Genomic DNA, 21,134 nt, shown 5'->3' on the forward strand with positions numbered 1-21,134 from the left:
GCTGTGCCCTGTCATGTCCAAAGTCAATGTGAGTGGGAGCCTGAATGGCTGACTCTGGGCCGTAGGGACAAGGTAGTCATAATCGTGTTATCTCATCTTCTTGGGACACTGTACTCTCTGCAGTTTTCAGGTCCATGATGAGAACAGCCTAAACAATTCACCCAATGAGAATATGGAGAGGAAGCCAGGGTCCAAGCTAGTGCTTTTCAGTCTTTCTTCCCTGAGGGTCATGTCCTTGGCCTCACTCAGTGCCCCACAGAGCCCACTCTTTGAGATGCCCACCATAGGGGGCGCAGGGCTCTGGTCCATTTTGCGTAAGAGCAGGACAGGCGTGGGGACTCTCGTGAGCGCTCTTGAGAATTCACTTCTAGGGCAAGTAGTTTGGGCCTGGGACAAGTCCTAGGGCCCTTCTTCCTTCCATAAAATCTAGTAAACAACAATAAATTGGCTTCAGACCATTCCTCATCCCCCTGAGGACAGGAGTCCTTTCTGTGCCACGTCCCCAGAATTCCAGGGCTCTAGAGTCACCCCCTGCAGAAAGCATTTTCTTCTTTTTCTCTCCTCTACCCAATCCTCCCTGCATCTCCCCACTCCCTTGTCCTGTCCACACCTTGCGACCAGCTCCCAGACCACTGCACTAAAATCCTGGGTCAAGCCATCAGTCTCCACCATTTGCTGGGAGAGCCCAAGGTCAGGGATCGTATCTTCTCCATTCCTGTGCATCCAGTGTCCAGTGCAGGGCCTGGCACCAGTTAGAGCTCAGAAGGGCCTGCTTTTATGACTGGACTGCTTTTATGTCAACCAGTACCATGTGCCTTAGCCTCTACAGTGTCATCCACGATGTATACCAAGCCCCAGCCCCCCACCTGCCACTGCCATGAGGCTCTATCAGGCTGGCAATACCCTCGAATGAGGCCCCTCAAGATCCCCAAATATTCCTTCATTTACTCAACCATCACTTCCCCAACTATAAGCCAAGCCTTACGTTGGGACACAGAAAAGGGCACAATCCTGCCCTTAGTGGCTCACAGTCTGGTCAAGGGGTCGGATGTCCTCTTCCCCTCCTCCCCTCCTTCCCGCTCTCACTGCTGGCCTCCCTTCCTTTGTTCCTTCTATATGTACTTATTGAGCAACAGACAACTAAACAGAGTGACAAGTGCCAGGAAGGTGCTGTTGAGCGCTCTGTGGGAGAGAATCCCCAGTGGTCACTGGAGCCCTTGACAAAGGACATTTCCAGGAGATTCAGTATGGAGATCTGACCCTCCTATTAGATGAGAAGCTGTGAGTCATAAGCCCCAAGCAGCCCTACAGACTTCCCCATGAATCACCCACTGCCCCATTCTCCTAATTAGAGGCACACGCCATGGGGAATTCTCTTTGAATGGGAGGGAGGAAAGGAGGGGGAAAGTGTGGGAGGAGGGGGCTCAGAACGGAGCCCCTGAGGAGCTTTTCCCACTGTTGTCCTTCCAGAGTCACAGCCCTGATCCCAAGAACGGAGCCCCAGGATAAGCAGGTTTTGGATAGCCAGGACCGTCATGTTATTTCCTGATTACAAAGTGCTTTTATATGCTTTATTTCATTTGCACACCACTGTGTGTTACTGGAAAGTCTCCAAGGGAAATTGCCTCATGTGGAAGGGAAAGAGGTTGGCTGAGCAGAAAAGAATCACTTCCCCCTGGCTGGAGCCCAGGACCCACCCAGAAAGGAGAGGAATTGTCCAGAGCCTTCAGAGTTCTCTCATTTATGCATCACATTTATTGAGTGCTCACTACATGCCAGGCACTGTTCTAAGGGCAGGAGATCTCACAGTGAACAAGACAGACAAGGTCCTTGCCCTCAAGGCCTTCCGTTCTAGTGGGGAGATAGACCATACACAAATAAGTACGTATTAGGTGGTGATAAGTGCTCTGTTGAGAAATGAAGCAGAGAAAGGGATATGGGGTGGCCAGGGTTGGGGCAGGGTGGCTCTAGTTTAAATGGGGTGGTGGTCAGGAAATGGCCCATTGAAGAGATGACTTTTGAACTGAGAGCTGAAGGAAATGAAGGAACCAGACTTGCAGAGATCTAAAGGGAGATTGGTCTGGGCGGAGGGAAGAGAACGGGTCCCTGAAGCAAGAGTGAACTCTGCCTATGCTAGGAAGATCAATGAGGCCAGCTTGTCTGGAAGAGATGAGTGAAAGGGAAGAGTGGCAGAAGATGTGGTCGGAGATGTATCAGCCAGACAAGTCATGTCAGGTCTTGTAGCCTTTGTAATGACTTGGCCTTTTATTATGAGTGAGGTGGGTGCCATGGAGGGTTGGGGTAGAGGAGAAAAAGAAACCTCATGTGTTAGAAGTTTCACTCTGGGTTTTTAAAAGTCTAACTCCCTTCCAGTCATGGCAGACCACATCATCCAGAACCACTCTACTGCTGAGGACTAGAAAAGTTGGACAGAATATTTTTAAACATTTCAGTTTGAAGACGTTCAAGTGGTAAAAGGGCAGTGAGGAATTGTGGGATCAAGAGCTGGAAGAGGAAAACCCAGAGGGATGAGCATAGCATTGGGTGCCTCTTTTCCCCGAAGGGCTATCTGTCAATTCTGAAATGAGAAGCTGAACGGCTAACGACTTGAGCAGAGCTTTGAACAGACTCATGAGTATAATGGGACAAATACTAGAGTTCAGGGCACACCAGGAAGGAATCTGTTATATGCCTAGGCTTTCTCGTATATTACCCCAAAAAGTAATACAGGCTGGGGGGCTTGGAAAATCCCCAAACTTTTAGTTGCAACTACTAACGAATACACCTTTAGAAGAAGACTGAAGCAGTCATCACAGGGTCTAAAGCCCAGCTTCAAGTCCTCTCAAGCCATCTCTGTCTCTGGTTGGGTTAAGGTGATCTGGGATTCCTAGACCTCCAAGCCACCTAGAACAAAGTAAACCCTCTTGAGAAGAGGGTAAAACTGCCTTAAATAATCTCTAAAATTTTTCATACACAGTGCCTGTCACTCAATCAAAATAACCAGGCATATGAGGGAATAAAACATGATTTTACAAATATCAAAAGAAACCATAGGCAACAGATATAAACACAAGAGAATCCATATAGTTATTGGTCACAGACATTAAAATAGCTATGTTTTATACGTGAAAGTATCAAAATGGAGAAATAATAACAGAATTTTCCAAGACTAATGAAAGACATCAAGCCACAGATTTGAAAAAAACACAAATCGTAAGCAAGGTAAATAGGAAGAAAACTACAGAGACGTTATAATAAAACTGCTTAAAAAAAAGATTGTAAAGCAATTATACTCCAATAAAGATTTTTTTTTTAAATTTTTTAAAATAAATTAATTTTAAAAAAAGAGAGAGAGAGAGAAAGAGAAAATCCAAAGCAACCAGGGAAAAAAGACAGATTACCCTCAGAGGGACAACACTAAGTTAGTAAGCTGACTTCTCAAAAGACACTACAAAATTGAGAAGACAATGGAATATGTCGTCAAAATGGTTAAAGAAATAAGGTTGAAACTGGAATTCTTTGCCCAGTGAAAACATTTTTCAATACTGAAAGTAAATTAAAATATTTGTAGGGAAGCAAAAGCTGAATTTGTTGTCAAAGGTGTGTACTATAGGCAACACTAAAAGGATAGCTTTGGCTTTTGGTGGCCAATAGACTGAGAGGGACAGTGCAGAAACAAGAACAGCCCTGAGGCTACTGCGGTAACATAGGCAACTTCTGATGGTGGCTGGACCAGAGAGGTGGTTTTGGAAGTGATGAGAAGTGGGTCTATTTTGAAAACGGTTATGTTTTGAAAACGGACCTGTCTCAATTTGCTGATGAATCAAATACAGGTTATGAGAAAATGAGAGGAGTCAAGGATGGCTCCAAAGTTTTTGACCTGAGCTAAGGGAAGAATGAAGTTGCCATTAACCAAGATTGGAAGAGCACAGATGGAGCTGGTTTGGGGGTAAATCAAAGGTTTATTTTTGGAATTGCCAACTTTTGACGTCTATTTGACAAAGAAATGGATATGTCAAGGAGGTTATTGGATATACAAGTCTGCAGTTAGGGGAGAGGTCTGGGCTAAAGATTAAAATTTGTTTCCTTTTTAAAATCTTTCCTTTATGATGATGATGGTGGTGGTGGTAGTGGTGGTGATAATAATTATGGTTAAAACGGTTAATGCTTATTGTTTATTGTGTGTTGAGTACTGTGCAAAATATTTTGTGTACGTTATTTCATTTAATATTAACAACTACCATGTAAAGCAAATACTTTCACCACTCCCTTTTTAGAGGTATGAAAACTGAGGCTTTGAGTGGAGAAGTAATCTACCCAAGGGCATACAGTTATTACTTGTTGAGGCATTTGGAACAAAGTCCCAGAATTTTGGTGGTATTATTCGAACATCTACTGAGCACTTTCTAGGGGATGGTCACTCACTCCTTTATTCAGAAGACATATGTAAGTAGCTGCTGCTCCCTAACCCTTGGGATAAGTCCTGGGGCCCAGAGATGGGGCAAGACAACTCACTTCTCCCTGTTTCCTTTCACCAGGACACTCTGGGGAGGGGTGCTGCTGCTCAAGTGGCAGAATGGGGACCAGCTGAGTCACCAGAGGACAATGAGCCTTTCCCAAGCCTCTCTGATGAGCCCAGAGTGACTGTCTTTCATTTAATTCTTAAAAAGCCTTTGAAGGTCAGAGGTTATTGGCCCATATTACAGATGGGGAAACTGAGGCTTAGAGTTTGGTAACTTACCTACAGTAAGTCACAGAGCTAACAAGTGGCAGAAGCAGGTCTTGAACTCAGGTCTAGCTGGCTCCAAGTCAAGTGCTCTACCAGTCCACAAAGATCCCTCTCAAACCTCAAGTCTTTAGTGCCCTCCTGGCCTGGAACCCTCTTCCCAGCTTACCTCTCAAATAGGCAACTGGGTTGTATCACTCAGGTCTTAGCTTCTCCAGTCACCCCATCAGAGAGGCCTCCCTGATCACCAAAATCTAAAGGACCCCCCCCTTTAATATCTCACCTTCAGAGCCTTCATTCTTATCTTATTTCTTAATTATTTATTTACACACCCCAACAGCACCATTGTTAGCTACTTGAGAATAGGAACTTTGAAAAAAAAGTAAAAAAAAAAAAAAAAAATAGGAACTTTGTCTAACACCAAAGCATCCCTGGGCCTATAGAGAGTCAATAAATATTTGTTGAATGAATGAATGATCGAATGAATGGACTGATGCTTAGCCTAAAAAGCCACAGTCAAGAAAAAGGTGGTTCTACCGTATTTCCCTTAGCAGAGCACAGTTGTGTGCACTGTGGCGCTAGCAACCGGCATACACTTTGTTCTCCGAAGGATGAGGACACCTCCTGAGCCGATAAAGGGGAGCAGAGGCTTGGCTGGACCCAGAGGCTGTTCTCCAACAGGCTTTCAGTGCAGAGCCCCAGGAAAGTCCCCATAAGTGGTCAGCCCCCCCACCTGCTCCCCAGAATGCAGCCTGCGGAGAAAAATAGCGCCGGGTGACCTGGACCCACCCGTTGAGGTGTGGGAAACCTGAGCTCGGCCTGCGCGGCCTCGGCTTTGTTTGTCTCTGTGTATGGCAACCAGAAACCACCGAGCCTGCAGTTCTCAGAGGCTGCCTCCCGCACCCCGCCCCCCCCCCTTTATTTTAATCTCCTAAACTGATTTGTCAGCAGCAGGAAGTGACATGACAGCTTTCCTCACAAAAGGGAAACTCCTCCGCGTCTCCATGGGGATGGAGGCTACTGTAGGATCACAGATTTATATAATCTTAAAGGTATACACGCAATGATGTCATCCACCAGGGGCCAGGGGAGGGAGGGAGGGAGGGAAATGGAGGCCGGAGGCTGCAAGTTCAAGGCAAATTAGCTGCGATTTGCAAAATTCCAAGGAAAGGAGAGGATGCAGTGGAAGCATTTGGGGTTGGTAGTCTCCTAATGGAATAATGGGTGTCTGGAAACCACCAAAAAGCATAAAGTATGCATTGATGCATATTCTACGTACTAGAATTAGAGGGCTGGGAGGAAGCTTACCCATTAGATCCACTGCAAGCTGGTCATTTTATGGGTGGGAAAACTGAGACCCAAGAACCGCTAGAGGTCATTAGGAGAGGGGAAAGGGATCTGAATGTTTCTCCAGGGCCCACAACCTGCCAGGCACTTCTACATTCATGAGCACATTTCCTCCTCACAAGTGAAGTAGGTTTTATTATCTTCATTTTACAGATGAGGAAACTGAGGCCCAAAGGGATAAATGGCGTTTCCACTTTGATATTATGGGGTAAAACCATGGTGACGTCTGGTTAGCTACAAAGCTCATCTTTTCCTCACTCCCACGAGCTGTCTTTTGGACTGAACTAGGGCTTTCTTCCCCAGTCTTCTTACAGACCCACGTTCCCAACTCTGCAGTGCCGTTTACCTGCTGTATGACCTTGAGCTACAATTAGAGGGTTGTCGCTTCACCTCTCTGAGCCTCAGTTTCTTCCTCTGTAAAATGCATGTTGCTTTAAAAGTTAAATTCGATCATCTGGAAAGCACTTAGCACAGTGGCTGCCACAAGGCGTTAACTCTAAAATGGACAGCTGTTATTACATTATCAGTATTAAATGATCGAGTTGTGCCTATGTCAATCTCCCAGCTGAGAAACAACGTTTTAATAGTTTAAGCATCTTTCTTCTCATCTTAGACACTTTTTTTCCTTCCTAAGAAAAGCAGTCTCAGGCCAAAACTGACATCTTCTGGAGGGCCTGAGACCAGGAATCGGATGCATGGGGAGGAGGGGTTATCACCCTGGCTCTCCAGGGCTGGCAGGAGGTTAAGTAGCTTGTGCTGGGAGAAGTGAGTGAATTGTTTTCACTGGCGGCTCCCTTAGACAGCCACTGTATTTTTCCACTGTGTGGATCACAGTGGAGATTAATGTTGGTTCAGCCAGTGTCTGCCAAGCAGAAAGTGATGGCCTGAGCCCACGGGGATGTCAGCCATGGCATCTGCCACGGACTCGAAGTCGCTGGTACATTTCCACGAAGGGAGATATTTGCAATAGTAGATTTCTAGGGTTTGATAAAAACACTGGGTATGGTTTGTTTTGAAAGGCGTGAACACACTTGTAATTGGAAGCCCAGCCGAGGAAATGAACTTGCCAGCCCAGGGTAAGTTCTTAGAACATGGAACACAGGGATCTTTCAGGCCCTGGGAGTCAGGTGGTGCATGGTGAACCAGTGCGGAAAGGTCAAGGCCTTGAACGATGGGGCTGGACCAGGACCACTACTCAGAGCACCCCTGGAAAAGTAAAGTAAGATTTTCGCTCTTCTGCTTCCTACAGCACTTTGTCCAGAAACAAGTAAAAGAGTGCAGGGGCTAAGGGGCCAGCAACCCAGGAGCTTCACTGTTATTTAGTTCAACATTAAAGACTGGATTATGGGTTGGTAGTCAATTACACCTTCTCTGCTTTGCCCTGTTTGGCAAGACAGAGTGAAAATCGAGAATATTGCCCTAGAGCAAGTCAGATTTAATTGTCTATCTTCTTCAACAAAATTATGAAATCAGGGCAGCAAGTGACCTGAAGGAGGCAGCCACCAAAAATGCTGTGTACATGTGCAGAGATGCCTAGGGGATGTGCTCCAAAACAATAATGGTCAGGTTGGGGGTGGGGATTTCTGGTGATTTGTCTACACTGTATTTGCTTATAGTGCTTGGTATTCTTTTCACAAAAAACAAAGGTCTTTTCAAAGGCAAAAAAAAAAAAGCACACATGAGAAGCAAGTGATAAAGCACAAAGCACAAAGAATTAGGAAACAAAACAGATGTAGGGCCCAATTCCCCCACTTGTGCCACTTAGCTATGTTGGGTCTCACCATCTTCATTTGCAGATCTTGCTGAGTTGTTCTAGGGTCAGTTAGCACACCCTGCCTTGCAGATAGTAGAAACACATTTATAGCAAATGTGTTGAAAAACTATCATCCTCATCACTTCAGCAGAGATCAGAGAGGGATGGGAGGCTTTTTATGTTATCCTGGGGAAGGTATTAAATGGAAAAAGCAACCAAGTAAATGGCCACTTCTTCCTAGTTTTGGCTCTGGGGACACTTGAGGGAGACATGATGGGAAGATACATAGGTGGACGCTTGAATCCAAAACCAAGAGCTCAGCTCCAGCACCTATGTTTTTTGTTTGTTTTTTTATGATTGATCACACTTCTCTACCATCCTTGCAACCCAGCCATCTTGAGGGACTGAGGGGCCACCAAAGAGTATGGGATCAGATGCCAACACACATTCTGGAGGACCTTGTTCTCCCCTATTTCAGTGATGAGAGAGGGATCAGTGGGGCTGCCCAAGAAATAAAGCATCAAGATTTCAATAGAAACGCCATAATTTATTCTGTTGTATAAAAAAGTCATCCTTACGTAACAAAATGTCTTCTTAGAAGAAGAAATATATTATTTCAGGTCATAAATAATCAGCAAACATACAACTGTTGGCAACTTAAAAACAGAACAAAACAAAACCAACACTGGTGCTTTCCATCAGTGCTGAAAACAAACCTGCTTAGGCTATATTTACAGGATGTTACAGTACTCACAACAGAAAATTGAGGTATTTGGTTCTTCTAGGGGTAGACACTGACATTTGTGAAGGTGGACCACCTACACAAAAATAAATAAAATAAGGTATATTCTCATATGTATATGTGTCATTGGGAATGGTAATACTGGTAGGTATGTCAAGCACGAAAGTGTCTTCAGAAAACAGGGACAAGCAAAAAGAAATCGACTCACACACTGAGTCCTCTCTCTTCTGCCCCATTTTGTCAGAGGGACTTGATGTACCCACTGTATGTTGGTCCCGAAACCTGCTGAGTTCAGCAAACGTCTTGGCGCTAAGTCATCACCACGACCACTCAGGAACCCAGTGGAACTCGGGTGAAATTAAATAAATAAGGACCAGCCCTCACAAGCCCCCTTCCCTGGAGTTACTGCATTTCCCCTTTCAAGAAGGAGCCTGGAGTCCTGGTGGGTTGTGAAGATCACCTCCTGTGGCCTTTCAGCAGCTGGGAGAAGTTGTAATGGGGCTCTGAAGGTAGCTCAATGCACTGTTCGTGGGGTGGACGGGGATGGAGACCGGGAAGTTGAAGACGGTGGTGGTGGAAGTGCCGCAGTCGAGCACAGCCATGGCGGGACTCCCCGCCTCTGCCGAGCAGTGCGGGGCCAGGACCTGGGACTCAAACTGCAGCAACTGGCCCATGAAGCTGAAGTTGGGGGAGATAATGCTCCTCCTCTGCTTCACAAACTCAAAGGCCTCATCCAGCTTGACTCGGTTAGTCCTCATGAGGTAAGCGAGGCAGATGGTGGCTGATCGGGAAATGCCCGCCTGGCAGTGGACAAACACCCTTCCACCAGCGTTCTTGATGGAATCTGGAAAACAAAGGGCAGCTGGTTACTTGAGAGCCCAGGAGAACAACCCCAACCCCAGGATTAGGGTGTCTAAGAAATGTCATGTGTGTCCTGTCCAGAGATGGTCAATATCACCTCATGCCATCACACAGACACTGTTTGTGGAGGCAGTGTGGAAAAGAACAGCAGGGGATTTAAACCCAGACAAGGCATCACCACTAAGCAGACTGCTATTGCACAAATCAATTCAACATTCTGAGATTCAGTTTGCTAATCTGTAAAATGGGACATCGAATCTATATTTCTCAGAGATGCTACCCACACCAGACTGACATTAATGTCTAGAGGAAAGCTCAAAAGTATGTCACTCAAGTTCTTGCCACAGAGTTTAAGCTCAGTGACTAAAACGGAAGGAGTGAGGCAGAAGTCCCAGGCATCTGTTCCATTTACCTATGAAGTCAATTGCCTCGTTGAACCAGGAGCTGATGTCGGCCTTGTGGTTGTCCTCCACAGGGATGCTCTTGTACTGGTAGTGACCCTCAAAATGGTTGGGACAGTTGGCTGAGACGTTGATCAAGGCAGTGATGCCCAAGGCATCCAGCATGTCCTTGCGTGAAGCATGATAGGCACTGCCCAGGTACAAAAAAGGCAGGATCTCCACTGGGCCACCCTGAAATCCAGAAATATCCAACACTTGTCAAGCTTTATTCAATGTCAGTGCTGGTGCCCACACCCACAAAAACTCCCTGCTGGAAAAGCCAGTTTCAACACTGGGTGAACTTTGCAGCACTGCTGTTAGAGTATAAATAAATAGGGGACTAAACCCATTTGCCTAGGCAGGGCCAACAAGTTCATTACTGTAGCGCCAACAATTAAGAGACCCAGCTCCATCATACCACTTAACCATGGGATAAATAATATCCCCGTGTCCCCTGTTATAAATAAAGCTGCATGTCACTTTCTATATTCTCACTAGCGCTGCTCTTCCACCTTTGCCAGCTGTTCCTTCTCCCCTCGGGCACGGCTCCTCCCTACTAACCTGGTCGTAGAGTGGGGTGCTACAGGAACTGCACCCGGATTCGGCGCTGTCGGGGACGCTAGTACTCAGGGGAAGGCTGAGCCCCATGGGGGTCGACTGTTTGCTGCACAGCTCCGGGCAGGAAGCAGAAAAAGCTTCATATCCTCCTGGCAATAAAAAGAGACATATTTTTTTTCTGTTAGTACCGCCGAGACAGGGCACCTTCATACAACTCCCCCATCCACTAGGGCTGTAACTTTACCCCGGAGAGGCCCAGGCGAGTCTTTGTTCCTAGTGCCAAACAAAGCCAACAAGTTCCCACAATGCTACTCAGGCGTCCAAGCGCTCCAGGTGGGGCAGCCCCCCAGGAGCTGAGGGCCCGGGGTCCCCGGGCAAGGCGGCAGGGGGGCGTGCGGTCCGCCCCTGAGCACCCCCGACGGCGTACCTTTGAGCAAGAAGATTTGCGCGCCGCGCGCCTCGCGGCAGAGCGCTCCGGCGGCCAGAGCCAGGGTGCCGTCGCGCTTGGCGCAGTCCAGGGCGGCGCTGCGCTCGTCCAGCAGCACCACAGCGTGGTAGGCGCCGGCCAGCAGGCGGCCGCGCAGCTCGGCGTTGGGCACGATGTGCTCCAGGCCCATGGCGCCCTTGGCCCGGCGCCGCACAATGGTGCTGAAGCGCACGTTGACCGAGCCGACGATGTGGCCGGCGTTGAAAGCGAAGAAGGAACGACAGTCCAACAGCAAGCACTGCGCCGCGCGGTCCCGCAGCAGCGTCCGCAGGCCTCCGGCGTCCAGGGAGCCCACTTCCATGACCATGGCCGGCCCCAGCGCCCCCAGCGTGCAAGTCCTCCTGGGCTCTTTGTCCTGGGAAGCCAAAAGTAGGGCGACGGCTTTCGAGGAAAAGCCCGACCCTGGTTTTCTTTGCGCCAAACCCCAAACCGCCTTTGGACTGGGCGAGGGTTCGTCGTGCGGGACTCTAGACCACCTCGGTTTCCTTGCTGCTCTCCCAACTGTCCCGCCGGTCCGTCTAGTCCCTATAGCCCCGACGTCCTTCACAGTGAGCCTGACCCGCGGGAGCGCGTTTATATGTGGCCTCTCGGCAGGCAGGCGAGGCGGGGCGGGGAGGGGCGGGTCTCGCGCGCTCAGGGGGAGGGGGTTTGTTTGTTTGAATAGCGGTCACGTGACCGGTGCGGTGACGTCACCCGCCCTGCCGGGCTTGGCGCCGGAGGAGCCAAAGGCAAAGACGTCATCGGCCTCCGAGTGGGGTCTGCTGGCTGCGCTCTGGCTCCGGCTCAGGCCCCCGCCAGGCCATCCGGCCTGCGCCTGGCGCGTCCCCGGGGACCTGGCCCGCGCCGCTCTCCGGGCCCAGCGGGGAGGGGAGGGGGCGGGCGCTCTGCCAGGCGAGGACTGACCTCCCGGGTGCGAACGGCAGGGAGATCGGGCCGTTTGCCACCGGCCTCCGTCTCCCCTCCCCCTCCACCGTGCCGCTTCCCAGCGCCCCCTCCGCCGCCCACCGGAGCGGAAAGGGGTTTCCTTTGTTTTTGCATACACGTGGGCCCCTTTCGCCCATTGCCTCGTCCCCAGTTGGCGAGGAAACAGGTTCCCAAGGAGAAGCGATTTACTTGCCCAGTATCACAGTGCTGGGGGTGGGGCAACAGCGAGGAGCCTGAAATGAGGGTTGAAGACAAATCCATCCCAGAACAACCGGGCTGAGTTGGGGTGGAGGTGTTCGGGGAAATATTCTCCTGTTGCCCAGACTTTCCTGTTACTTAAAATGGACATTTAACGAGTAAAACGCCTTCCAATCGAATACCAAGCGGAAGAATCTCATTCCTAGTCGTGTAGTCCCTAGACGATTGTGAGCCAATGGAGGGCAAGTCCGGGGGCTGAAATCAGGGTGAGGGCTCGCAAGGTGCGGTTGTGGATTGCGGGGTTCGGCGTTTAAGGAGGCGACCCCCAGCGCGGCTCGACAGCGCCCCACCAGGGGCCGCCAGACACGTTTCTGGTCACATTTGCCTAAGACTGAGCGGCTCCATCTCTTTACGCCCCAAATATGTACTGATTGAGCGCCCACTAAGCGCTGGGCTTGGGGGCTGCAAAGGGGAACAGGGACCGGGCGCAGCCCCCACACCCTGCTTCTCACCATCAATATGGGCCGAACTCGAAATCCAATCCTACAGCGCTTTAAGAGGATTTCCAGGACCTGGACAAACGTTTGGGAAGACCCCACGCGGTCACCCTTGTCCTGGGCTCTAGTGACGCCCCCCTGGGCGGCGGAGCCCCTCTGCAGCGGCACCAACAGTGCTAGGTACACAAACATAAATATTGCACCACCGTGCTGGGGTGCCGAATCAGGAACATTCTGTGGTTTCTTCCCCTCTCCTCCGGGGGAGGGGGGCGTTTCACTGCCACCCCGGGTGGTTGATCTGTGGATTGTATCATCAGAGGCAACTTCTGCATTTGCCTCGCTTAGCTTCTGTGTTCTTACATGCTCAAACTTTCTGCCTAAATTCTAGAAAAGTAAAAGGCTAAGTGCTTTTTTCTTTTAAAGGGCGTTTTCTACCTTCAGATGAACATTGGCTGAGGACAGCAAAGAGGTCCTCAGATAATGGCAACGCCCTCCCTGTATCTTTTTTAAGAAAGAAAAAACTTGTTTGTTTATACTACTTATTCATCTGAGGAACTCAACATATTTTATGCGTTGAATCATAAAATGTTACAGCTGCTGACTTTTCACAGCATGCGAACTTGATCTGTCCCAAGTTTTGTTGTTTTTTACCAAGAGCAGTTTTTAATACCTACGCATTTTTTAAAAAGAAAACTTTTTTATACAAATATTACAGTGTTAAGTGGCACAGTCTGGCCCTAAAGTCAGGTGTCTGCTGAGCTCTGCGGGGTTTTCCTCTCTATCCCTATCTGGAAAGAGCAGAGCTTGAACCCCACGCTGTCATTTTGCTGCTGGGTGATTCCAGGTGAATCTTTTCCCCCACTGAGCCTCTAAGCTCACATCTGTACAATGGGTTTACAACTGTCTACTTTGTGGATGGTTTGAGGCCCAAGTTAGAGATGATGGATGTAAGGAACCCAGGCCCTACCCATCCCTTCTTGTTATGATTCACTAAGTCTCTTGGTTTTTCCCTTCCTAGCAGAGCAATGCTTATATCATCATGCCACTGTGTGTTTCAGCATCTGGCATCAGAACCTGGGGAGAAGGTCACCACAAGATGCAGGTAGGTGTGGTTAGTACAGAGGTCCAGTTCAGGGTAAGGTCCCTCCTTGAGGCCAATCAACATACAGTGGCACAGGTCAGAGGGGCTAGTGGTAAAGATGTAGCCACCCAGGCCCCCAGTCCAGGAACTAGAGATGCTACTTCTGGCTGGAGACGGAGCCAAAGAGAGGCCCAGCATAATCTGGTCTGTGGTGACTGCAGAAGCAGCAAGGGGCTGGAATTGTGGTCCTGATGGGCAGAAGGGCACAAAAGAGCATCAGGGAATTTTGACTCTGGGGAGAGAACCTGGCCTTTCCGACCTGGGCTCTTCCTGATTTTAGATGTACTTAGAAATAAACCTGGAGGCAGGGCGGGGCAGTGGGACCGCCTGGCCTGGACTCCCCACCCTTAATGTGTGGCCTTGAGTAAGTCTGTTTCCCTCCTGAGCCCCCACTCCTTCCTTCCTGTGATGGAGATAAGAACATGTACTCCTAGGGGCTGTGGGAAGACTCAGTGTAGCCGGGGTTGATATTACCCTACAATCTCTGTCTGAATTCTGCCCTCAAAGTCGACTTTGGAAAGAGTGGCACGCCCCCAGATGACAGGCAGAAAGTGGCCCTAGCTCACTGTCTGCTCTGTGACCTTGGGCAAGTGGCTTAACATTTCTGAGCCTCCATTTCCCCATCTGTAAACTGGGAATACTATCCATCTAGGGCCTGGTGTCGGTCACATATGGAGGCGGTGCTCTCAGGAGAGGGAGTTGGCTCCCATCATTCCTGTTCTCTTCCAGAATCCACAGCCCTTTTACTGTCTCCCTAGTGCTGTAAGGCAGGCAGTTCCTGCCTTTGCTCAGTACCCTTCCTAACTCCCTCTGTCCCACCAAATCCAAAGCCACCACTAGGCTCCACCCCTCCATCTGGCCCCACCCTCACTGCTCTCACCGACTCTTCTGTTGTTTTCTAGGCAAACCCCTGGACATGTGTTTCTCACCCTTTCCCACCCCCACACCTTTGCTCACACTGCTGCCCCTCCCCCTGCCAGGGTGCTATCTCCTCTGGGCTCCAAGTCCGAAAGTGGCATCCCCAGGAAGCCTTCTTTGGATTCTCCAACTTCTGCACCTGGGCCCTGGAGCACTTTGTCCGAACTTTCTGATTACGTAAACATCTCTTAGATCCTTATCTTACCCTCCCTGAGTTGCCTAAGGGTAGGAGGTGTGTTTCTCTCATCTGTGACCTCCCCACCCTACTATCGTAGATACAGTGCCTGGCACGTAGTAGGCCCACAATTTGTAGCATGGTGGAAGAATTTTCTTAAAGGTACTGTCGAAAAGTGTAAGAAGAGAGAAGGGGATGGAAATGGCCGTTTGTGGAGCCTCGCCGCTGTGCCAGCTGCATTACAAGTATCATCTCAGGAACCAATCAATGATCCCGTGAGGCGGTTATTATCCCCATTTTATAGGCAAGGAAACAGCTCAGAGTGGAGAATGTGCCCCAGGTCACACAGCTGGTAATCATCAGATGCAGATCCAAACCCTGGGCCTGTTCGATGGAGATATGGAGGGGGGGGGGGACCCAGGCATCCCGAGGTAGGAACCCCAGTCTGTTAAGGGCTCCCCGCCTGTTGCAAGTCCATCCCCGGCAGCTCTGGCTGAAGCCTCCGACTACCAGCTTGCCTGGAGCTCTGCTCACTGGGCAGAGTGGTCCCTGGCACCAGCCCTGGAGGGAGCCCGAGCCTCCTACAACCCCTGGCTCAGGCCCTGGTATCCCTGCTGCCTTTCCAAAGTCACTCAGTGTTTGGGATTTGGGGCAGCCACGGGCACAGGGACTTAGCAGCCAGTTGACCCATCCTAAGGGGCCGGCAAGGGGTGACTTCACCCTCCACACCCAGACAGTTAGGACAGAACCAGCTTCTGTTGCACAATCCTTACAAACAGATCTCCACGGTCAGGGAAGGCCCGTGGCAGTGCATCATCTCAGCCAGCTCCCTCATTTGGGAGACAAGGACCCAGAGAGGTTAGGCAACCTATCCAAAGTCACACAGTGTCCAGAACATTCTAAATCTAGTCAGCATTGTGTGAACTCTGTGTACAAACCCTTAAGTGTTTATCTCTGGAGGGTGGGGTTACTTTCATTTTCTTTCTTACAACTCTGTATGATTTGAATTTTTCAACACAAATGTGGAACTTTTGTAATCAGGAGAAAAAGCTAAAGATATTAAAAGGCAACCATATTTAGGGTAAACCATATTTACCATATTTAGGGTGACTTGTTAAAAGCAAGTTACAGAGTTAGACTGCCTGGGTTAGAATCTCGGCTTGACCACTCACCAGCTGTGTGTCCTCGGACAAGTTACTTTACCTCTCTGAGACTCAGTTGTCTCATGTATAAAGTGAAGATAATAATAACATCTATCTTGTAGGGCTATTGTAAAGATCATATGAGACAGGGATCGGCAAACTACAGCCCATGAGCCAAATCTAGCCTACTCCTTCTTTTTGTACAACACAAGCTAAGAATGGTTTTTATATTTTAAATGGTTGGGAGGACCATCAAAAGAAAAAGAACATTTTTGTGACGCGTGAAAGTCGTATGAAATTCAAATTTCAGAGTCCGTAAATAAAGTTTTATTAAAACTCAGCCATACACATTGATACTATCCTCTGTGGCTGCTTTCACATTACAACGGGAGGTGAGTAGCTATGACACTGTCTGGCTCACAAAGCCTAAAATGTTTACTTCTGTCCCTTTACAGGAAAAGTTTGCCAACCCCTGATATGAGATCATGGATGAAAAGCACTTTAGAACAATTCCTGGCACAGGGTAAGTGTTTAGTGAATTTTGTTCTTATTAGTATATGGATATTTATAAAATCTTCTTTCCCTAGGATGTGTTCAAAAGCAATAATTGCTTTTATATTTCATTGAGCCTAAGGCACATTTTTCATATTTTAACATTCCTCAAAATGGAATATAACTTACAGTCGGAGGCATAGCATACTTAATTGACATAGTTAATTGCAAGCATTTCTCTTTCTTTATGGTGTATACATTAAAGAGGGGGGTGTCTCAGAATAGCTGACCTCTTAGGTCCAGGAGAATACAGTAAAGTAATTAAAGCACTACAACAAACAGTCTAGCAGGGGGACAGACTTGTCAATAGACAAGTACAACCCAGGTGCTAAGCGCCAGGGTAGACATCAGAAAGGCCGGAAAAGGGCCCTCTCCCAACTGGGAGAGAATTATGAGGGAAAGATGCCCAGAGGAAGGGATGTCTCCTTAGAGACAAAGACTGTTGTAGAATAGAAATGTCGGGATGAAACACCTCTGAGAGATGGGTCTCTGTTATCTACCACTTGGCCCCTGAGAGTCTCAGTTTTCTGCCTTATAAAATGGGGGCAGTAATAACCCCAAGAGACCAACTCTCAGATTCGCTGTGGGACCAGATAGCAGCCTGTGTGAATAGGCCCCATGGCTGACCATTTCTGTTTCTCCCACTAGCTTGGGAGCAGGGACACGGTTCCTTGCCTTTCTTGGTCCCCAGAACAAACCTCAAAGCAGGTTCGTTGGATAAACACATGGAGATGAACCCAGGAGCCCAGGAGAGGGACCAGGAAGTAACAGGGCCTCTGTGACTCAGACAGGCCTATCCCTGAACCAAGGGCACCGCCTGCCAACATGGCCCCAAGCCCCGCCCCAGGCACCAGGGGAACTGACGTCCCGGTGAGAAGTGACAAATCTCTGTTGTTAGTTAATTTTTTTGAGACGGAATATGAATTGAGACATAATTTCCTTTTCACTATTAGAAAACACTAATTAACGTTGAAGGGAGCAAATGAGGTCATAGTTTGTCTATTCCAAACTCTCCCCTGAAGGAAGGAGAAGAAAAAGTTACCGGTGGTGTATTCAGAAAACTAGTTGAAGACTCGAAAATTGTGCCTACCAATTTTGCCTTTGTGGGTAAGTTATTTTGGGGCAGTTTTTATTAATAATTGCCAATCTCTACTGAGCTCTTGCTGTAAGCCCTAGCCCTTTGCCAAGTGCTTTACATACATTTCCTCCTAGACTGTGACACTAGCCCTATGAGGCAGGTACCATTAACCACCCCCAAAGGAAGAGATGAGGGAACCGAGGTCCAGAGAAGTTAATTAACTTGTCCAAAGGCACATACAAGTAAGTGGCGCAGCTGGGGGCCTGGCGCTTCCTCTCTGTTTTCTAAGTCCTTCGTCCTTATCTCTCCACAGCACACAGAGGGCGTATCATGAGGGTGGCGTGTTGCGGCGTTTCACTGTCTGTTTCATGGGATGATGACTTTTAGGGGGCTGCTTCTAGATGCCAAAGGAAGGGGACAAGGAAATAGGCCTCAGACTCGGGCTTTCTGCCTGGCCCTCCCTGACTCACTGAGCCATACTGCACAAATGATTCATTCACTGGCCTCGACCTCAGTGGGTTTGGCCACCCACTGAGAGTGAAGTCACACCTCCAGCTTTCCAACGCATTCATTGGTTCACTCATCCACTTCAGGCAGGCAAGAAACAGGCCTGGCTGGCCTTGCTTGGGGTCAGGAAAGCACACAAATGCTTCTCGATGTCCTGAAGTCATGGCTGGACAGCTCAATTCCAGCCTAAGAGATCCTCCCAAGGGCCTGAAGTTGATTACTAGGGTTGTCGAAACAAAGTACCACAAGCTGAGTGACTTAAGATAACAGAAATTGATTGTCTCATAGTTCTGGAAGCCAGAAGTACAAGACCAAGGTATTGACAGGGTTAGTTCCTTCTGAGGGCTGTGAGGGAGTATGTGTTCCAGGCCTCTCTCTTAGCTTCTGGTGGCTGGCTGGCAATCTTTGATGTTCCTTGACTTGTAGACGCATCACCCCAGTCTCTGCCTTCATTTTCATCAGTCATATCAGATTAGGTCCCACCCTAATGATCTCATGTTAACTTGATTACCTCTGTAAAGGTCCTATTTCCAAATAAGTTCACATTCTGTGGTACTTGGGGTTAGGACTTAAGCATATCTTTGGGGGGGAACATAATTCAACCCAAAACAGGGCCCCAAAGATAGCCCCCTAATAATAACATGTTCAATACCATAAAGATGGCCATTTGACCCAGGTAAATATATCCATTTAAAACGATCCTAGTGAAAATACTGAGAGTGGATTGGTTTTTTGTTTGTTTGTTTTTTGTTTTTTGTTTTTTGTTTCTCCTGGAGTTAAACAAGTTGATTCTGAAGTTGATATGAAATAATTATCAAGAATGGCCAGAAAAACTTAAAAAGAAGGGCAGTGGGGTGGGGATAAGTCCTACCAGATATTAAAAGATATCATAAAGCCCCAGCATTAAAATGGTGTAGTTAGGAATGTGAATAGCCAGACAGAACAATGGAACAGAATAGAAAGTCCAGAAAGTTGCCCAAGTACATATGGAAATTTGATGTATGATGAAAGTGGCATCTCAAATCACTGGACATGATGGACTTTTTAATAAGTGATCTTGGGACAATTGGACAGCCATTTGGAAAAAAGATTAAAGTGGACCCATACCTCACACCAAACACTTGAATAAATACCCAATGAGCCAGATATTCAGATTTTTTAAGTGAAACCTTAAAACTTGTAGAAGAAAACATGAGGGGATTCCTTTATAACCCAGGAGTGAGAAAAGCCTTTCAATGTAGGACTCAAAACCCAGAAACAATAAAAGAAAAACTTGATAAATTCAGCTACATAAAAATTAAAGCTAAATTTTAAAAAAGCTTTTTATGGCAAAAAAAAAAAACCCCTGCACAAGCAAAAATTAAAAAAAAAAAAAGACAAATGGGAGACAATATTTGCAACATAGAGACAAAGGCTAATTTCACCAATATTTAAGGAGTATTTAAAAACAGATATAAAAAAATTAAAATATGATTTTGAAATGGACAAAAGCGGGAATTCCCTGGCGGTACAGTGGTTAGCACTCCACGCTTCCACTGCAGGGGGCATGGGTTCGATCCCTGGTTGGGGAACTAAGATCCTGCATTCTATGTGGTGCAGCCAAAAATAAATAAAATAAAATAAAATGGACACAAGCCATGAGCAGTTAGTTCCAGAAAAAGAGATGCAGAAGGAGCCTGAACATGTGAGAAGATGCTCATTTGTAATCATAGTAAGAGACAAGAAAATTCTAATTACACTGAGAGACTCTCCTCCTTCAGGTTGGCAAAAATCCAAAAATTTGATGGTACCCTCTGCTGAGAAGCGAAATTTGAATATGAATTGGACATTAGATGATATTATGGACGTATTCACTTTTTGGTGGTTGCTTAGGAGAACGTCTCCTTCCTAAGAGATGCACACTGAAGTATTTAGCGGTAAAAGGTCATGATGTTAGCAACTTCCTTGAAATGTTCAGAAGAAAATAAAAACAGCAGTAAATAAATTAAATATGGCACAACATGAACAATTGTCGAGTCTATGGGGTGGGTATAAGGGTGTCCATGGATGGCATTCTTCTTTCAACCTTTCCGTATGCCTGAAATTTTTCATAATAAAATGTGAGATCCAGTCACACGGCCTCAAGGTGAATGGGTGAAGTGGAAGCTGTCAGCGAAAGCAGCTAGCTCGGCTGAGACAGTAATAATTATTAACATGATCCAGCACTTACTGTGGGCACCGGGCACTATTTCAACAGCCAACTCATTAATCTTTACTGTCCTCGTTTACAGACGAGGAAACTGAGGCATCAGCAATTTGCTAAATCCACAGAGATTTGTACTCTCCCAGCTCTGCCGATTGATTTTAATCTGTGCCAGTGACTGAGAATTGCTAATAGGCTTTGAAGAAGCAGCCTTAAATCGAACTGTTATTAAATTGGACTAAGTTCTTTCACTCAAGTAAAAGGGTTCAGCCAAAGGGTTAGCAGGGATCTTTCTGATACATCTTATAAACACTAGCCATTTATAAGGGCTAATGTTCTGTTCTCTAATTTAGACTGGATACTTTCAGGCTCACTTAAGGAGAGAGAATGAGATTATAATAAAGCAATTGCGAATTCAAGGTAATGATTCACCTAGCAACCCGTCAATGGTAAGTTAGGGTATTCTTTAAATCAAGATGTGTTAATAAAAGAGAACTTACAATTGAAGCGAAGTTGAATGACTTTCAAAGTGTATTTAATGGTGTAGAGTGCTTGCATCAATTAAAATTAAAATGGTTCAGGATTTAAAGGAAAATAGTGCAGCCCCACCCCAGTGCCCCAGTGTTCAAATCCCAGCTCTGCCAGTAACCTCAAAGGACGATGCCGGGGGCAAGTCACACGTCCTCCCTTGACCCCAATTTCCTCATCTCCAGAGTGGAGATGACTAGCGCCCTCCTCCAAAGCTCTCGGGAGGGTTAAGTGATTTGGATGCGCTGTCTGGAGGGCCATGCACGGTTTGAGACAAGCCCATTCGTGCTCTGGCAGAGCCACCCTGAGAGCCTGCGCCGATGGCTTGGTCCATGGGGCTCCACCTCCCTCGAGAGTCTAACTCACTTCTTTTTAAGG

At 47.6% G+C, this 21,134-nt stretch overlaps 1 protein-coding gene across 1 annotated transcript; it reads right to left on the reverse strand.

The window, feature by feature from the left end:
* Nucleotides 1–8,352: 8,352 nt before the first annotated feature.
* On the reverse strand, nt 8,353–11,473 carry DUSP1 (dual specificity phosphatase 1). The gene is made up of 4 exons (XM_068536368.1): nt 10,855–11,473; nt 10,431–10,576; nt 9,842–10,061; nt 8,353–9,412 (listed from the first exon to the last, which is right to left on the reverse strand). The coding sequence occupies exons 1-4, from the start codon at nt 11,219–11,221 to the stop codon at nt 9,042–9,044; spliced, it is 1,104 nt and encodes a 367-aa protein (XP_068392469.1). The 5' UTR covers nt 11,222–11,473; the 3' UTR covers nt 8,353–9,041.
* Between the last annotated feature and the right edge of the window lie 9,661 nt (nt 11,474–21,134).

Source organism: Eschrichtius robustus, chromosome 2, assembly GCF_028021215.1.
Source record: "Eschrichtius robustus isolate mEscRob2 chromosome 2, mEscRob2.pri, whole genome shotgun sequence".
Classification (NCBI taxonomy): Eukaryota; Metazoa; Chordata; class Mammalia; order Artiodactyla; family Eschrichtiidae; genus Eschrichtius; species Eschrichtius robustus.

What these genes read in the sequence shown, in the direction of transcription:
- DUSP1 (XM_068536368.1), bottom strand. Translation starts at nt 11,221, where the DNA reads ATGGTCATGGAAGTGGGCTCCCTGGACGCCGGAGGCCTGCGGACGCTG. An exon ending in GCACCCCACTCTACGACCAG is followed by an intron (nt 10,062 to 10,430) that starts GTTAGTAGGGAG and finishes TCTGGATTTCAG; the next exon opens with GGTGGCCCAGTGGAGATCCT. An exon ending in CGAGGCAATTGACTTCATAG is followed by an intron (nt 9,413 to 9,841) that starts GTAAATGGAACA and finishes TTTGTTTTCCAG; the next exon opens with ATTCCATCAAGAACGCTGGT.